The sequence below is a fragment of the Mobula hypostoma genome, chromosome 16 (assembly GCF_963921235.1).
Source record: "Mobula hypostoma chromosome 16, sMobHyp1.1, whole genome shotgun sequence".
Classification (NCBI taxonomy): Eukaryota; Metazoa; Chordata; class Chondrichthyes; order Myliobatiformes; family Myliobatidae; genus Mobula; species Mobula hypostoma.
This window is the reverse complement of record NC_086112.1, coordinates 22,983,800-23,002,600: the sequence shown is the minus strand read 5'-3', so window position 1 is coordinate 23,002,600 and position 18,801 is coordinate 22,983,800. Positions and strand designations below refer to the sequence as shown.

General features: G+C 38.0%; 1 protein-coding gene across 1 annotated transcript in view; it reads right to left on the bottom strand.

The window, feature by feature from the left end:
- Positions 1-1,023: 1,023 nt before the first annotated feature.
- wdr36 (WD repeat domain 36) overlaps positions 1,024-18,801 on the bottom strand; it is a 78,298-nt gene continuing 60,520 nt past the window's right edge. The window contains exons 17-23 of the mRNA XM_063068641.1: positions 16,981-17,088; positions 13,127-13,224; positions 12,736-12,881; positions 12,221-12,340; positions 11,616-11,697; positions 5,973-6,160; positions 1,024-3,559 (exon numbers count right to left, since the gene is read on the bottom strand). Coding sequence (XP_062924711.1) covers positions 3,410-3,559; positions 5,973-6,160; positions 11,616-11,697; positions 12,221-12,340; positions 12,736-12,881; positions 13,127-13,224; positions 16,981-17,088 — 892 coding nt within the window. The 3' untranslated portion in view covers positions 1,024-3,409. The remainder of the gene's footprint in view (positions 3,560-5,972; positions 6,161-11,615; positions 11,698-12,220; positions 12,341-12,735; positions 12,882-13,126; positions 13,225-16,980; positions 17,089-18,801) is intronic.

The following is an 18,801-nucleotide window of genomic DNA, read 5'->3' as shown; positions in this document are numbered from 1 at the left end:
GATGGAGGAGCAGGTCATGTTGAGGAAGCAGGGAGGTTGCAGAAGGACTTAAACAGATTAGGAGAATAGGCAAAGTGGCAAATGGAATACTGTCAGGAAGTATATGGGTATGCAGTTTCAAAAGAAATGAAAATATAGACTATTTTCTAAATGAAGAGAAAAAAAAATCAAAACTCTGAGGTGCAAAGGGACTTAGGAGCTCACGTGCAAGATTCCAAAAAGTTAATTTGCAGTTTCATTTGGTGGTGAGGAAGGCAAATGCAATAACAAACAAGAGAAAATCTGCAGATGCTGGAAATCTAAGCAACACAAATGCAATGTTAGCATTCATCTCCAGAGGAGTAGAATGTAAGAGGATGTAATGATGAGGCTTTAAAAGACACTGTTAGGGGCAACTTGGAGTATTGAACTGCTTTGAGACCCTTATAGAAGAAAGGATGTGCTGATATCGGAGACACTTTGGAGGAGGTTCATGAGAATGATTCCAGAAATGAAAGGGATATCATTTGAGGACTGATTGATGGCTCTGGGCCTGCACCCACTGGAATTCTAAAGAATGAGGAAGGAATCTCATTGAAATCTTTTGAATATTGTAAGGTCTACAGTAGAATGGATGTGGAGAGGTTATTTCCAATGATGAGGGGGTCTAGTAGAGGGATGTTCACTTAGAATGGAGATGACGAGGAATTTCTTTAGCTATAGAGCAGTGAATCTGTGGAATTTGTTACACAGGTGGCTGTGGAGGCCAAGTGATTGGGCACGTTTAAGGAAGAAGTTGATAGGTTCCTAATTAATCAGGGTATGAAAGATTATGGGGAGAAGGCAGGAGTTTGGAGCTGAGGGAAATGGATCAGCCACGATGAAATGGCAGAGCACTCAATGGGCCAAATAGCCTAATTCTGCTATGTCTTATGGAATTGGTATGGTTCAGTACAGTGAAAGTAAATACAAAACATGATTTATTTTATATTTATTCAATGAGCAATTACATTATAAAAGAATCCAGTCCCAAATGATTATTTGTCTTGGTAATATACTTTATTGTCGCCAAACAATTGATACTAGAACATATGATCATCACAGCGATATTTGATTCTGCGCTTCCCGCTCCCTGGAGTACAAATCAATAGTAAATATTAAAAATTTAAATTATAAATCATAAATAGAAAATAGAAAATGGAAAGTAAGGTAGTACGAAAAAACCAAGAGGCGGATCCGGACATTTGGAGGGTACAGCCCAGATCCAGGTCAGGATCCGTTCAGCAGTCTTATCACAGTTGGAAAGAAGCTGTTCCCAAATCTGGCCTTATGAGTCTTCAAGTTCTTGAGCCTTCTCCCGGTGGGGAAAGAGACGAAAAGTGTGTTGGCTGGGTGGGTCAAAATATGTAATTTAAGCTCATTTAAAGAGGCATTACATTGAAAAATTATGCTGCGTAGTAGCACAATTTCTACACAGAGACTAAAGGAAATTTTTTTTAGTTAAATGTTACTCTATTCTAAGGGCTATTTTCTCATTTCAATTAACATTTTCTAATAACACTTCCTTACTTGCAATGACCCTATATAAAAATGGAGCATCATCAAGAAAATACTCCAATGGCTGGAATCAAACCTTGCTAAAAGGAAGATGATTGAAGCTTTGGAATCATCTCAACCTTGGGACATCATTCTATTAGTTCAAGATAATCATCTTCACATGAATATCAACGCCTTTCCATTCACCATAAGGTCAAAAGGTAGGGAGGTACTACAATCATTTTGCAATTTATAACAGTGTGTGAAGCAGTCAATGCCTACAATGCAGCAAGACTGACAACATCCAGACATGGCTGACAAGTGGCATGCAATATTCACATCACAAAAGTGCCAAGCAGTGACTATTTCAAGAAGAGAATCTAAATGCATGGCCATAACTTTTATTGCATTTTCATTGCCTACTTCCTGCAGGTATCCTCTCTGGTAGTCATCATTGGTCCAGCTGAATTTGAGGCCAATTACTTAAATACTCTGTTACAAAGGCAAGTCAGAGACCAGAATCCCATGGTGAATGACTCACTTCATGACAACCCAAAAACTTTCAATAATTTACAAGGCCCCTGGCAGGAATGCGATGGAATATCATGCCACTTCTCCGGATTAGTGGAGCAACTACAATTCCTAGGAAGCCTAAAACCAAGCGAGATAAATGGACTCACTGGAATAGTTTCCCAGCCTCTATCCAGATCAACCATTCCCTGCAACCCCAGAAAAGAGTGGTAGCACATTTATTTCTACCTCCCAAACCCATGAGCTTTACCACTGATGCAAACCACATACCATACTGATTCTGAAATCCAGCGATATTCTTTCATGGTTAGTCTAATCCTGAAATTTCAAAACACTGCAGCTATGCCCAGCTCCTAAAAATGGAATAAATTTAAAAAAAACTAAAAACTCTACCATTTCCTCCCTTTTAGTCTTACCAGTTCACTATTTATTTGCTATTAACATTTCATACTTCCACCATTCTTTTACCCTACCTAAGCTATCTCATGTCAAATAAACAGTATGCTTCACAGTTATTCTGTTCTTTTACTATTACGCACCAAGACCTTATCCTGGCTTTCATATTTCTTCCCGTTATTTAAAATTTATTTCCACATGGATTTTCCTTTTGTTTCAGCACTAGATTCACTCTTCACTTTTTCCTTCAAATTTCTCTACACATTCAGGAAACTTCAGCTTTTGTTAAGTTTAATCAATAAGGATTATCTCCAGATGATTCTACATGGAAATGTTGCATTATTCTTGAGCTTAGCCTGGTGTACTTCTTACTTCCTGAATGAGCATTGTTTGTAATAACTTAATAATATTAAAATGCTTCTAATTATTGCTCAACCATCGCTTCTGATTATTGCTCAGCAGGCATACACCAAGAGATTTAATAACAATATCATAGAATTAATACACAAGTAGAAAATATGATGGATTCTACAAAACATGTATTCTCTTTAATTCAATGCAATAAAACACTAATATAAAAGATATGACAAATAGTTTTGGTTTTACAAGATACAGCTCCGTAATAAAATGTCTTTTATTTACATATCAATAGTAATGGAAAATAATTAGACAGCAAGCATGAAGAAAATTGATAATCCACAGAAATGCACAGTTTGGCACGTTTGGGCCATTTCCTCTTCTATGTCAACCTATTACAGGCACATTTTTTAAAAAAAATGCCACCAACATCCTTTTTAAGAAATTATAGTCAACAGCATACTTCAAACCTTAATAGAGGAATTATATCTAAAATGCAATTTCTATCCATGGTAACGAACAGTAAATAATGTAGCAAAAAGTGGCATAATAACATGAGTGGGTGTGTAAAGGTAGAATATGCACTCAGTGAACAGCGCTAATTCTCAATCTACAACAGAGCACTTTTCATGTAGCCCAGGAGACACATGCTCTTATTGAAAAGACTTTGCATATGCATCCAAGTTTCGTCCAACTGCACTGACACTTTTGACATTTCTTCTAGTAGAACTGGCTCAGCGGCAATAACCTTGAGATGGAGCTGCAATAGTAGTACGAAAAAGAGAGAATATTAAATAATTTGTAAAACTGGGCAGATGTAATGATCCAACACAATGAACATACAACAAAATACCTGCAATTCATGGACTCTGACAAATGAACTGGGTGTGGTGAGGGGTGTGGAGACAGGAGGCATGGAGGAACCGAAACAGCAGTTATTCAGACACACCTAATTCCTCAAAAATCTTCATTTCTAGTGTAACTGATCAAATGTATGATGAACTGATTATTGCAATACTGTTTATAACACATTGACTGTTTTGTGGACATTATTTTACAGCGAGTAGCACCTTACCCTGAAGTTTTGCCTCCTAGAATACAGTTCCAAAACGTAGGGAAACAACATTGTCATTTAAAAAGTATCCAGTGATATCTTCATATATAAACAACCAGGTATTTCAATGCTTCAAGAACTTCCTTGCCCCTCCCCACCACCTCCCGATGATCTATCAAAGGTTCTCAATTTAGAATCGTAGAAACTGGCTTGTAACCAAGGTGCTTAAAAAAATGGAACACCTAAGCCAGTGAACAGTGCAGTGCAGCTAATGAAGCTTCAAAATCCCAGCTTCCAGAAAATATCATTCTTATGACATTGAAAGTGACAGAAGATTGTATAAAACCGTGAAAAGCAATCTCATGTGAGAGGGCTTGCTGATTAAAATCAATTAAGTCACAAGGATTGTCTGTTTATATTTGGACCCTGGAAAATGGTCAAATGTTAAGATTTCCACCATGGAGAGGTTCATCATCTATGTGCTTTAAAATTCATACTTCCTTATGACATAGGAGGCAGCTATTTGGCCTTTCTGCAACTGTGAAACAGCTACATTACCTGCAACACCATTCTGTCTCTCACAAATCCATCAGCTGAGAAAATACTTGTGCATAACCACCAATTTAGTATGCTGACATTAGGAGGAAGAGTGGGAGTAATAAATATTTGAAAGCAATGTGTGCTGTGTTGCTTATGCAAAGTGGAATCATTTGATCTAATCATCCAAAGTTAAAATGGAGAAAGAAGCAGGTAAAAGGCAACAATAATAAAACTTCTATTTCATCAGGGGCAAAAAAAAACAAAAAACTTTTAATGTTATGATGGAAAATTGTATTTAACCACATTTAAAATAGTCCATTATTATTACTAGATAGGTTTCATTATTTTTATGATGATCTTATGATGTTCCCTCCCTAAATTAACAGTCCAAAAGTATGGAATATAACACATTGAGGGAAGAACTCAGTGGATCATTCAGCACCTGTTAACGTTCTGGGCCAAGACCCTTTACCTGGACTGCAAGAATAGGGGACATAGCCAGTACAGAGAAGGGTTTGGACCATACCTCGCAAGTTATAGGCAGGTACAGCCGAGGAGGGGTGACTGGCAGATGGGGGGGGGGGGAAAAAGAGTGGAAAGAACAACAAAGGCTACTTGCTGATAAAGTGGAAAAAACAAAAGGCTTCAGATGGTGACATTTTATAAGGAGCCAAATATGGAGGTGGGTTGGCCAGATAGGAAAAGAGGGGCAAAGGGACCGAGTGAAAGGATTGTGTGGATGATGGCCAGATGGAGATGGAGGGGAAAGAAGCAAGGCAATCAGGCACTGTGGGCATGCAGTTGGGTGTGTGTAGGAGGAACTGGGCGGACTGGACAAAGGAGTAAGCAGGTTACCTGAAATTAGAGAATTTAATGTTTGTGTTGTCAGGCTGTAAGAGTACCCAGGAGGAATATGATGTGCACTTCCTCTAGCTTGCATTTAGCCTCACTCTGGAGAAACCAAGGAAAGATAGGCAGAATGGGAATAGAGGGGGAAATTAAAATGGAGCTCCTGGATGCAGACTGAAATGTTGACTGCTTTCCTTACAGATGTTGCCTAACTCAGTGAGTTCCTCCAGCAATTTGTTTTCTTGTTCCAGTTTTTTCCCACATCTGCAGCTTTGTGTTCATAGTCATAAGGGTCTTTCTGCCAATTCAAACAGTGTCATGGATACTGGCAATACAAACCATGTCCTTAAGTTTCAATGTTATTCAAATATTCAATTAACAAAAACTGTATAAATGGAGTTAGAACGCTTGCAGCTGTAGAAAAGGGAGATTATGCATTGCGACAGGTCATATTCATTCTTCAAATCTACTGGATCTTATATTTACTGACATTTGAACCTATTTGTTTAAAAAACTGAAGGTCTTCAACCTAGATTTTAGGAATAAAGCATGCTCGAATTTTGTAGCTTTAAATGAAAAAGTCAAAGATCACCAAATAGAATATCGGAATAACCTTTTCATGTGAATGCAGACATCCAACTTTTCTTGTAAGTGCTTGGATTTATCCCAAGTTTGAAATGAAGTTGCAAACTGAAAAGATTTCTGCTTCCAAATTAAAAAATTCAATTACCTTTAAGTACAATGCAAGGTAGGCTTGAGCCAATTCAAAATCACGCTTTGTACCAAGCATGTAGTTGATCATTTGCAGAAAACTCTGCATCACATTCAGAGAACCTCCTCCTTCTGGGGCCAAGCTCCTCAGCTCAATGTCAATATTCGACGGTCCCATTCCTTTCAAAAGTTTAATTACATGGTCATCTGCAGCAAACCAGGAGCAAAGAATTCTCAATTTCTTTTAAAATTTATTTGGTTACAAATATTCAAAATAACTATATTTTTAAATAACAGCCAAATGATAATCCCCCCACATTAAGAAATAGATGTAAGAACCCATTTGTCCCATTTTCCATTAGATTGTAATACAATTTATGAATATTAGCTAACTGCACTCAATTCAGAAGTTTCAGAACAGAATATGAATATTTTACCATAGCTGGTAATGTGTTTATTATTGTCATGAGCACCTAAATACAGTGAAAAGCCTTTGCCTGAATGCCATTCAGATAGATCATTCCATACACAGGCATATCAAAGCAGAAAAAAAAAATCGTAGAATTTCGTATTACGAATATAGAGAAAGACCTCTGCAGGTAGAATTAATAGTTCTTGACCATTTAAAGTTTTAAATTATTCTAAGGTTAGAGATATCACTGCAAGTCCAGCTTTAAGAGTAATAAGGGATAACAATTTAAAGTGAGCATATTCCAAAACCAAGGGAATGCAAAGACACTGACTCAGCAAAAATGAACACATCCTGTGATTAGGTCAGATTTGGAACAGATGGGTCCAGTAACATAACCACTAAGCTACTTAGTTCGACAGTATAAATTAAAAAATGCATAGGAGATCATTTCATTTCTGTAATCACAATTTAGTCCCCCTTCTGTGCCAACAATATAATACATCTTTCAATATTTATGCTGAAAACAGCAGATTGATGTTCACACTATAACTGCATTTCCCCAAACCAAAGCTGTTGCTGTGATCGAAATCATACAGTTCTAAGCATTTTATTTTTTATTTTAAAAGAAATTAAGTTTATTAAAGTTATTTATTTAACCCAGTTACAATCTCCCTCTGCAACCAAATACAACTTGCCATGGGCCAAGTCTGCAGCTTTCTTTCTGTTCACATAATAATTAAATTACCTTCAGCTGTTTGATAATTCAGTAAGCAAGGGATTAGAAAAAGGAGCCTTGTAATGATTACTTTGATTAAAGCTCATGAACCCAAGTAAGGAAGTGCTCCTGTTTGGGAAGTGTAGTTTAAGGAATGCATCTCCAAGACTGATCACAGGATTCTGATTCAGGAATTGCTTTGACAAGCATTGTGCAAATTAAGGTTTTGAACCAGCTATGAATACAAGTTGGTACTGAATCATCATAAGGTACATCACCCCCAAGTTATAAAATTCAGTTTTAATATGTAGCATCAATAAATTTGGCACAGAAACAATGGTCATCTGGCTGTACTGAGATAAAAAACAGTAAGTTTATGGCAATACATGTTTAACAATATCTAGGATGTTGATGACGGACTGTGGCCATTTCTAAGGTAATAGAAATAGCTGGATCTTACATTATGACAGAAATAATTATGTCCCACGTTCAAAACACTACCATTAAAGCAATAATTTTGCCATCTACCCTATCATGCCCTTTCAGAATCTTCTATAGTTCAATCAGATCACCCCTCATTCTTCTAAACCCTGAAGAACAGAGATCAACTTTTTTTTCTGTGATAGAATTACCCTCTCATTCCAGGAAGAGCTAAATAAAAAAATAATTCTGAAATAGTTCCAATGCTACTTTATTGCTTCTTAAATAAAAGAACCAAGACTACAGGCAGCACTCCAGAGCTCATCTCACTTACCATGCATATACCTTACAAAATGTTTCTATTTTTAAACTTCAAGCCCCCAGTAACAAAGACCAAAATGCTACAAACCCCATTTCCAGAAAAGTTGGGATATTTTCCAAAATGCAATAAAAACAAAAATCTGTGATATGTTAATTCACATGAACCTTTATTTAACTGACAAAAGTACAAAGAAAAGATTTTCAATAGATTTACTGACCAACTTAATTGTATTTTGTAAATATACACAAATTTAGAATTTGATGGCTGCAACACACTCAACAAAAGTTGGGACAGAGTTAAAATAAGATTGAAAAGTGCACAGAAACCGTCATGCTACTGTGACAATTATAACCACCTAGGCTCGGGAGTACTTCGGAAATCCATTGTCACTCAACACAGTCCGTCGCTGCATCCAGAAATGCAACTTGAAACTGTATTACGCAAGGAGGAAGCCAGACATCAACTCTATGCAGAAACGCCGGCGAGTTCTCTGGGCCTTTTGATACCTCCTACAGAAGTGAATGACCTCACATCTTCCTTCATTAAATTCCTTTTCTCAAGTTTTCACCCACCTACTCAGCTGATCCATATCCTGTCACAGAGCCCAAATTTTCTCATCACTGCATGTATTCCCATCAATTTTCACAAGATGAGCAAACCTGGGATATCATATGTTCAATTTATGATTGAGAGAATAATTCTATAAATTTAAAATAATTGCCTTGTATATACAACCCTGATCCATTCTTTTTCTGGTTCTAGGGATTAAGAAATTGGCCAATCAAAAGCATGCAATACTTGCAAAGAATATGATTTCTTTGGGGAAATCAAGGAAACAATCTAAATACATCTACAAAGTGTTCCATTCTTATGCCTAGTTAATCCATCCTGCAGAAAACATGTATTGAATGACAAACTGAAATAAGCATTCTGACATGTATCCCTGTTTTTTAAGTGTGTCAGGGCCAAGTGCATGACAGAAGGCATTTGGCACTGAATGGCTCTGTCAGTAAGCAAATTAGTGAATGTCCAATGTGGTGGGATAAAGTTTTTGATATGTGCCATTATCAGCCATTCAAAGTACTTCATGATGACTGGCATCAGTGCCACTGGGCAGTAGTCATTTAGTTCTGAAAGTGTAGAGTTCTTTGGTACAGGGATGATAGTGCTGCCTTGAAGCATGTGAAAGCAGCAGCCTGGATGAGTGACGTATTAAAGATGTCCGTGAAGATGCAAGTGAGCTGATAAGCACATTTCCCAAGTACTCATCCTGGGATGTTGTCTGGCCCGGCTGCCTTATGGGGGGGTCGACTCTCTGCAGAGTCCTTCTCACATATGCTGCTGTTAAACAGTGGCTGCTCACTTGGGAGGGAGAGGGGTTAGCTTTCATGATGGTGTGCATAAAACTGGGTTTTCTACAAATCAAAATAGCCTGTTACGGAGACTCCATTGCACAGGATCATCAGAGGCTGCAGAGGGTTGAAGACTCTGCCAGTTCTATCATGGGCACAACCAACCCTATAACCAAGGACATCTTCAAGAGCCCGTGCCTCAAGGAGGCAGCATCCATTATTAAAGACCTTCACCAAATGAGACATGCCTTCTTCACATTACTACCATCAGGGAGGTGGTTCAGGAACCTTAAGACTTACATTCAGCATTATAAGAACAGCTTCTTCCCTGATTCCTTCCTAGCGTGTCGCACCAGTCAGCTATTCTTGTCTGGCGTGTAGTATCAGGATTGGTCTCCTTTTGGATTAACCGGGTCACGATATGAACGTTCCTGACTTGACCCTTGTTTTTTTTTTTATGAGGCCGAGTCGTTAGCTCGATGCTCAACCTGGCACAGATGGAAAGTGTGCCTGGGGGGTGGCCCGACTTGAATTTGAACTCGGGAGTGATGCCATTGCACCAGCAGCCGGATGCCATCAGATTTCTGAACGGTCCATGAACAGTAGCTCATTATTTGTCTTTTGCACGATATAGTTTTGCAACTTACAGTAATTTTTATGTCGTTCACTGTACTGCTGCCACAAAACAATTTCACGGCATACATCAGTGATAATAAACCTGATTCTGATTCTAAACTTTCAACCTCAATAATTGACTCTAAAACCATCGAGGTCAGACTAACCACACTAAAATTTCCTCTCTATTGCTTCCTTCAGACTACCTACAAGCATTATGAAAATGAAGGTACACAGAAAGAACCGAAATATGTTTGCTTGTGTTTGATAGGCAACATCTTGATAGAGACACAAGCTGCTCCTCACCCAAGCTGGATGCACTAAGGGTGCACCCTGAGCTGAACAGGGGCAAGATGCTATTGACATTAATTTTATTTTTCTTGATCTGTGTTTCCTAATAAGTATTTCAGCTAGGGGTTTGGCAACTAATTTCAGTACAACTATTCTCTTCAAGAGGCAGAGTTCCTTTGGCCCATAGTCTGTACTGATCATGATATTAATCCATACTAAGCCCACCTGCCTGGTAATTGTCCACACCCTCCATTGCCTGCCATTTATGTGCTAACTAAATGCTTCAAATATTGTATCTGCTTCCACCATTTTCCCCTGCCAGTGCATTCCAAGCATCTACCAGTCTGAAAAAATAATTGCCTCATATCTCCATTAAACTTTCCCTTTCTCATCCAAGGTTCACGTCCTCCAATATTTGACATTCCTCATCGATGCCTCTCACAATTTTATATCAATCAGATCAACCCTTGGGCTCAAATGCTCCAGAGAAAATATTCCAAGTTAGCCCAACCTCTCCTCATAGCGAGAGAAAGAAAGCCTCATCTTGAAAAAGGTCACTTGAAAAATACAGCACTGAAATGACTGCCATGGGGAAACATGATTCTGCACTAAGTGAAGCAAACAGACATCCCACCCTGCAAAAACTCATTGCAGGGAGGTAGCACCATCAATTTACGGGAGACTCCCGGAGCTTCTGGGAGAGGTGGGATGTCTGCAATACAGTAGCTCTTTAGCAGCTAGCCAGCTAGTTTAAATAATGTTAACTATGCAAACGAATGAATGACACCTGATAAACTCACCTCAACACGTCTTTTGCAGCCTTAACCCACTATGGGCAATCGAAAAGTCACTGTTGCAAACAGTGCAGCAAGCAACACTGTCATTATTTTTGACCCCTATTAGGCAGGGGTACACTTTAGTGTAGTCTGGCATCTCTCTCTCTCTCAAAAAAAAATCGATTTCCGGGATATTGTATATAATTTGCGGGCATCAGGGAGCCACTATCAATATGCAGGAGACTCCCAGAACTTCCGGGAGAGGTGGGATGTCTGCTATAGTAACAAACCAACCACAGTCTACAGACTTGAGATAATGGGTGAATACAAAAATCACTCCAACTGTCTACCACATGATATCCATTTGTATGCTAAATTCATAGCATATCCAAAAACATTTAATGCATTATATCTGCAGAAAATAATCTATGAAGATTTTGCCTGGTCTCCTTGAAAAAATCATTAGCTGCACTACAGCCCAAGATCAAAATCTTAACAGATCAGTGTTAGAGTAAAAACCATAAGATCATCAATGCCATGAATACATCACTAGTATTTGTAAGCAAATACAAAGCAAAATCATTAAAGTTTTTTTCAGGCAGGCAGGAAAAGCTTCATTTATTGCGACGTCGATATCTGGAGCTGTATAGGATAGTCATAGTTACACTTTATTGATCCCGGGGGAAATTGGTTTAGGCAACATTAAAAAAAAATCAAACGTACCGAGCACATACAAGAAAATAAATGTAAGTTACTTACAATTATTGGTGTTTAGAGCACCTTCCAATTGCATGTAAAATTCTGTTTTTTGTGCCAGTACCCCCAAGTTTACCACTTTGGACTGAAAATACCAAATAATTTTGGAGAATTAAAAACAAAAGATCTCAACACGCTTTACTGATTTTTGCACTGTACATCTTCATGTTGCATTAAATTCAATTTAAATGTAGAAGTTATCCTTTTGCATTTGAAAATATAGATTTAGAACACATTTGTGATACATCACACAATAGCCTTTATAGTTATTAATTTCAGAACCCTGTGGAGAATTCTAAAATACAGATCATATTAAATCTTAACAATCCTCCATTTTTACTGTAATTTTTAAAGCAATATATCTAATTTTCTGTTTATGATGGAATTAAGATGATTCTAACAATGCCAGAACAGACAGGAATTAAGTTTACTGGTGGTCATCTCTCCTACTGTTGTGACATCTCCAAAGCAAGAAAATCTAAGTGATCAAAATGTTAACTCAAAAATTCTCAAAAGTCTCTCAGACACAAACTTTTAGGGAGGCAGACATGAATAATGTTAACATCTCCTAAATGATTAGCAATAAGATTTTTTTTTCTCCCTCATACCTGGTCCTCAGCAGCTTGTTGTTCTGCAGCAGCAAATTGCGGCACAAGGCCAGGAATAGTTGGAATGAAGAAAGGAACAGATTTAGGCACTTTAGGTGGTTCCTTGGGTTTGTTCCTTTTCTGTAGATCAGCCAAACAAAACCCAATAAGTAATAAGAACACAGCAGACACATAAAGTATAATTTTAAAAATGTTATTGAGATGTTTTATTAAACACATGACAATTTTAGCTTGATGCATCATTTTAATTCAAAACATCTGCAGTTTTCAATTTAATTGCAAGTAATGAAAGTAATGCTAATGATGGTCATCATTAACGCAAATTCAAACATTCAAATAAAATTTAGGTGGTAAAATTCATGTATTAATTTACACCACATGAATGAACAGGATTAATATGGTAAATCATCAATGATATTTACTGGATCATTTTTATGTAAAACCACAATAAAAGTAATGCATTTTAAACTATTCATTCAAGAACATTTAGACTACTAAAGCAAATTATTTGCTACCTTAATAATATCAAGATTAAGAAGATTTTTCCAGCGCGATTCTGGAAGCAAAGACAGCGTCACCAACTGCTCTCCAAGTTGTTCAGATGATTCATAGTTTATCATCTGGCTTTCTACTTCTGTTTCAATGTCTGATGTCTCCATATCTTAAAAAAAAAGTTTCTCATGTTATTGATAAAATGATGCTAAATGTTAAAAATATGTTATTAACATAACAGGCTATAGCTAGCTTATGAAAATGTAAACTTGCATATATTATCTTGAAGGAGAATCTTACAAAATAACATTAGAAGTTCTTCCATACATGTGATTTGTCATTTGATATAGCATCACGTACTTATTAAGCAAAACTTTAATTTAAAAAATATCCTAGAAATGGAATATAATAAACCTTCTTGTTGACACGCTCCAGGAAGCATCGTTACAGTAGGTTGATAATCAGCAGGAAGAGGACGAAGGGAAATAATATTATATAGTGTTTTGTTGGACCTAAGGAAAAGAAAGAGAAAAAGACATTAGCATTCACCATGAATCCCAATTAACAGAACCAAATTCCCTAAATATTTACAAATTTGTTCTTGTTTCAAAGAATCTATTTTGCCCATTAATATACAGTTCTTTAAATTTCATACCTCGTTTAAAAAGAAACATGATACTGTGCTTCAGAATACCTTATAATACTTCACAATGAATTTCTTTTTACTGTGTCAACCCTTGCGCTTAAACAGAGCAAACAATTTTCAAAAAATAGCTAAGAACTCTTTGGAGGTGTTGACTGAGGTAAAACACAAGCATAGAATGACCCTGCTTCATTTTTAATACATATGTGGTTAAATGTGCTTCCATCTACAGAAAAAAACAAGTTTAATATTATATTTCAGTATGGTCACTTCTATGTGTCACTCCCACATTTAAGTGAATATAAATATTCTGTAGATATGAAAAATAACTGTTCTTCCTTAATCAGGCATCCTGTCAAATCCAACTTGATTCAGCTTTAGCTGAATGAGAAAAGACAAATACAGGAGCAACCAAACACCCCTTAAGATTGTGTTTTTACTTCTTTCCAACAATTGAATAAAAGTTACATCTAAGGATGTAGCTTTTATTGTAACTCGATCTGAAATAGCTATAGATCAGTGATTCTCAACTGGGGTGATTATTGTCCCATGTGGGTGTTAGGGAAAATAGAAGTCATCGAGGGGCGTTCAAGATCCTTTATTTGGGGGGGGGGAGGGGAAGAGATGGGGGGGCAGTAAGCAGCACCCTAACATGACGCACGACCTGACCGACCATTAGTAGAGCAGGCACTTCCAAAAAAAAAGGATGAGGCACTGGAAGAACCATAGCTCTGCAGGTCGTGACCACTTGACACAACGCATCTGAAATCTGGCAATCTCATCTGACCTCACCAACCAAACGTTATTGTGGATGCATAAATTAGTAACCAGGGTGCCCAACAGTCCCCCCTGACTTCCGGCACTGAATGAGTTCATGCCATTTAACAGTTGGCAAGTCAAGTACACCCTCTCAAATTTCTCTACAGATCTATGGAAAACAGGTCAGCCAATGATACAGCGCTGGCCTGAACCACACGGTGAAATGGAGCTAAACAGTGAACCTGCCAACCACAAGGATTCCTCAAGGTGTTCAAAACAACCTTGGCTTCATATGTGTGGTCAAGAACCATCTTTGGGGATTATGCAAGAGACAAGTTCCGTCCAGGATAGGATGCAAGAAATAATAGCAACATACTAGAAGTATGTAATGGGTCAGGCAGCATCCACGACGCAACAGTTGACATTTCAGGTTAACAACTCTTCAACTTTGCAGCATGCCAAGGTGTTGTTCTTTTAAATTGGCCTAGCAGAGTGATACAGAATGTCCCTGCTCCCAAGACTGAATACGAGAGAAAAAATGAGCTTGCAGCTGGACTACTTTTAACTGCGTCTTCAGAGCGGCAATTTACAAATGCAAGATAGGGTTATGGTCCTGAGGGTGGTTCATTGTTTAATTCCTGGTGCAAATTCTGAAACATAATCAGAGCTAATAACTTAAAAAGGCAGACATTCATAGTATTTTATGGCATTTGCACACTATATTAATACAGTGGAGTCTGCTGATTTAGTTGTTTTATGCTTCATATCCTCTGTGATCTACAAATGTTGAAATGGTATCATATACTTAAATATCCTTCAATAAAATCGATGACATGACACCAACTCAGGAAAAATACCACTTCTGATCTCTTGGTTAAGTATACATCTACAGGTACAATGTAAAATTTTAATCATCCCCCCGAGTTATTTTGAATTGTTCTCTTACACTGATAGGCTAAATTTTTTCAAGTATGAATTTTACTCATTTGATTAGTTCATTTGGTTTCTTACAGCATAGTGGCATGCAAAAGTTTGGGCACCCCAGTCAAAATTTCTGTTACTGTGAATAACTAAGCGAGTAAAAGATGACTTGATTTCCAAAAGGCATAAAGTTAAAGATGACACATTCCTTTAATACTTTAAGCAAGATTACTTTTTTATTTCCATCTTTTACAGTTTCAAAATAACAAAAAAGAAAAGGGCCCGAAGCAAATGTTTGGGCACCCTGCATGGTCAATACTTAGTAACACCCCCTTTGGCAAGTATCACAGCTTGTAAACGCTTTCTGCAGCCAGCTAAGAGTCTTTCAATTCTTGTTTGGGGGATTTTCGCCCATTCTTCCTTGCAAAAGGCTTCTAGTTCTGAGAGATTCTTGGGCTATCTTGCATGCACTGCTCTTTTGAGGTCTATCCACAGATTTTCGATGATGTTTAGGTCGGGGAACTGTGAGGGCCATGGCAAAACCTTTAGCTTGCGCCTCTTGAGGTAGTCCATTGTGGATTTTGAGGTGTGTTTAGGATCATTATCGTGTTGTAGAAGCCATGCTCTTTTCATCTTCAGCTTTTTTAGATGGTATGATGTTTGCTTCCAGAATTTGCTGCTATTTAATTGAATTCATTCTTCCCTCTACCAGTGAAATGTTCCCCGCGCCAATGGATGCAACACAAGCCCAAAGCATGATTGATCCACCCCCCGTGCTTAACATTTGGAGACGTGTTCTCTTCACAAAATTCTGCACCCTTTTTTCTCCAAACATACCTTTGCCCATTGCAGCCAAAAAGTTCTATTTTAACTTCATCAATCCACAGGACTTGTTTCCAAAATGCATCAGGCTTGTTTAGATGTTCCTTTGCAAACTTTCTGACGCTGAATTTTGTGGTGAGGATGCAGGAAAGGTTTTCTTCTGATGACTCTTCCATGAAGGTCATATTTGTGCAGGTGTCGCTGCACAGTAGGACAATGCACCACCACTCCAGAGCCTGCTAAATCTACCTGAAGGTCTTTTGCAGTCAAACGGGGGTTTTGATTTGCCTTTCTAGCAACCCTACCAGCAGTTCTCTCAGAAAGTTTTCTTGGTCTTCCAGACATCAACTTGACCTCCACCGTTCCTGTTAACTGCTATTTCTTAATTACATTATGAACTGAGGAAACAGCTACGTGAAAATGCTTTGCTATCTTCTTATAGCCTTCTCCTGCTTTGTGGGCATTATTTTAATTTTCAGAGTGCTATGCAGCTGCTTAGAGGAGCCCATGGCTGCTGATTGTTGGGACAAGGTTTGAGGAGTCAAGGTATTTATAAAGCTTTGAAACTTGCATTACCTGGCCTTTGCTAACGATGATTGTGAACAAGCCTTAACAAGCTAATTAAGGTCTGAGACCTTGGTGAAAGTTATCTGAGAGCTCAAATCTCTTGGGGTGCCCAAACTTTTGCATGGATTTCCTTTCCTTTTTTTCCCCACTCTTAAAATTGTACAAAACAAAAATAATACACTAATCTTGCGTAAAACTTAATGACTTTTGGAGATCAGTTCATCTTCTACTCACTTAACTATTCACAGTAACAGAAATTTTGACCAGGGTGCCCAAATTTTTGCATGCCACTGTAGGTAGGATTTGAAAGCTTATTGAATATCTTTGAGTATTATTAGTAATTACACAAAATAAAACCAACTTTGTTTTCCATTACAGGTAGTACTTTATCACATTGAAACGCAGGCTGTGTCTCATGTAACCTTTTAAACAACTAACAAAAATCTTTAATGATCACTGGAATAATTGGAACATTTCAATATGCCTGAAAGTAGATCTGGAGAAACATTTACAAATAATTAATGCTGTATACTTATTCCGTAAAACCTACACGTACCAGAGATATATTCCCAAGTTATCGACGTGAGCAGTAGCAAGGAAGTCTCCAGTGGGAGACATGGTAATACTGACAGCCGCTGAATCAAGTAAAAAGCAGTCCACAAGGCTGTGGGAACAGGAGAAATATTTTAAAAAATCAAATAGAAACTGTGAAAATAGCATTATATTTAATTCTAAAGTATTTGTAATTCATGTTTTGTCCCAAAGAGCATTACAATAAACTTGATTACAGAGGGTAAAAAATGCTTTCAAAGCAACACCCATGTTTCCAAACAAGGACTGGTAGTTAACCGAAATATCAAAAATTTTTGTAAAATAGAATAAGAAGGCAACAAGGGCAAGGTCAGGCACTTCTTGTTTTATAAGTTGGCTCGTTCATTCAAGGGAGCAATAAGGTTAGTAGAGTGGTATTTTCCTCTCCTGTCAGATGTAGAGATCAGGAAACAGTCTAACGGCCCTGATGACTATGTCTGCAGGAAGGGTGTCCGGCTGTAGCTACTCTCACACCATTTTGATCAGTTAGAGTGGCCGACAGACATTCCAAGGAGCATGCAGGAGGCATAAGTTTTACAATAAGAGTTTTAGAGAACGGATCATATTAAAAGTTCAGTTAGCTAGGTGGGTGACTGACAGGAGGGGTAGGCAGAAATCAACTGTATTCGTCCCCATCTAAAACAAGTATTTCATTTTGAATTCTGTTGGGGGTGGGGTGGTGGTCAAGAAGAGCATCACCTCTCACCTGATATTGAAGCTGCAGCCAGATCAGTGGCTGTATAGTGGTGTAGATTAAATTCTACCAATAGTGAGAGGAGTCTTTAATCAGGGGCATGGACAGGTGTTCCTATGGCCCTGAGAAAGATTCCAGGATGGTCTGTTCCCAGGGTCAACTCACATATCTGAGGAAGCACAAGACATTTTGGAAGACAGAAGTCGCAGTCAATATTGATTCTAGTTACATTGACATAATATTCTGCAAAGAAAAGTTAGGGAATTAAGTGGAAAATTAAAAAAAAAATGACCTTTAGGGTGTAATCTCAAGATTACTTCTTGTGTCACGTACTAGCAATAACAGAAAGATGAACATGGTGCAGTTGATTGTGTGGCTGAAGAGATGCAAGAACCTTGAATAACAAAAGATGTCGTAAACTAAGGAGGAAAAAAGCCTATGTAAAAGTTTAATAAGATGAAATCAAAGGGGCCATAAAATGTTCTTGATGAACAGGATTGATTCACCTTTCATTGATATAGCATGGAACAGGTCCTTCTGGCCAAAGTGGCACATCACTCAGCAACCCTCCTATTCAACCCTGGTCTAATCACAGGACAATTAAAATGACCAACTAACTGGTGCGTCTTTGGACTGTGGGAGGAATCTGGTGCACCCGGAGAGAACCCACATGCTCACAGGAAGGATGTACAAACTTCTTACAGAGGACAGTGATATTGAACTCCGAACTTAGACATCCCAAGCTGTAACAGCACCACACTAAAAGCTACAGTGTAGGATCACACAAGGATAAAAGAGTGAATTTGTGTCTGCGCCAATGGATGTGGGCGAGATACTTTGTATCAGCTTTCATCAAGGAGAAAGGCACGGGGGATAGCAAGATCAGGGCAAGGTATGCTAACAATCTAGGCCACACTGAAATCAAGAAGATGGCTGGGTTAGGTTTATTGAAGAATGTTAACGGGGTAAGTCCACAGAGCGTGGAGGGGTTCTCTGCAAGGTTATTGAGAGAGGTAAGCAAAGAAATTGCTGAGGCCTTGACAAAGATTTATCATCACTAGCCAATTATATTGCAGAGAATGCAGAAGATGT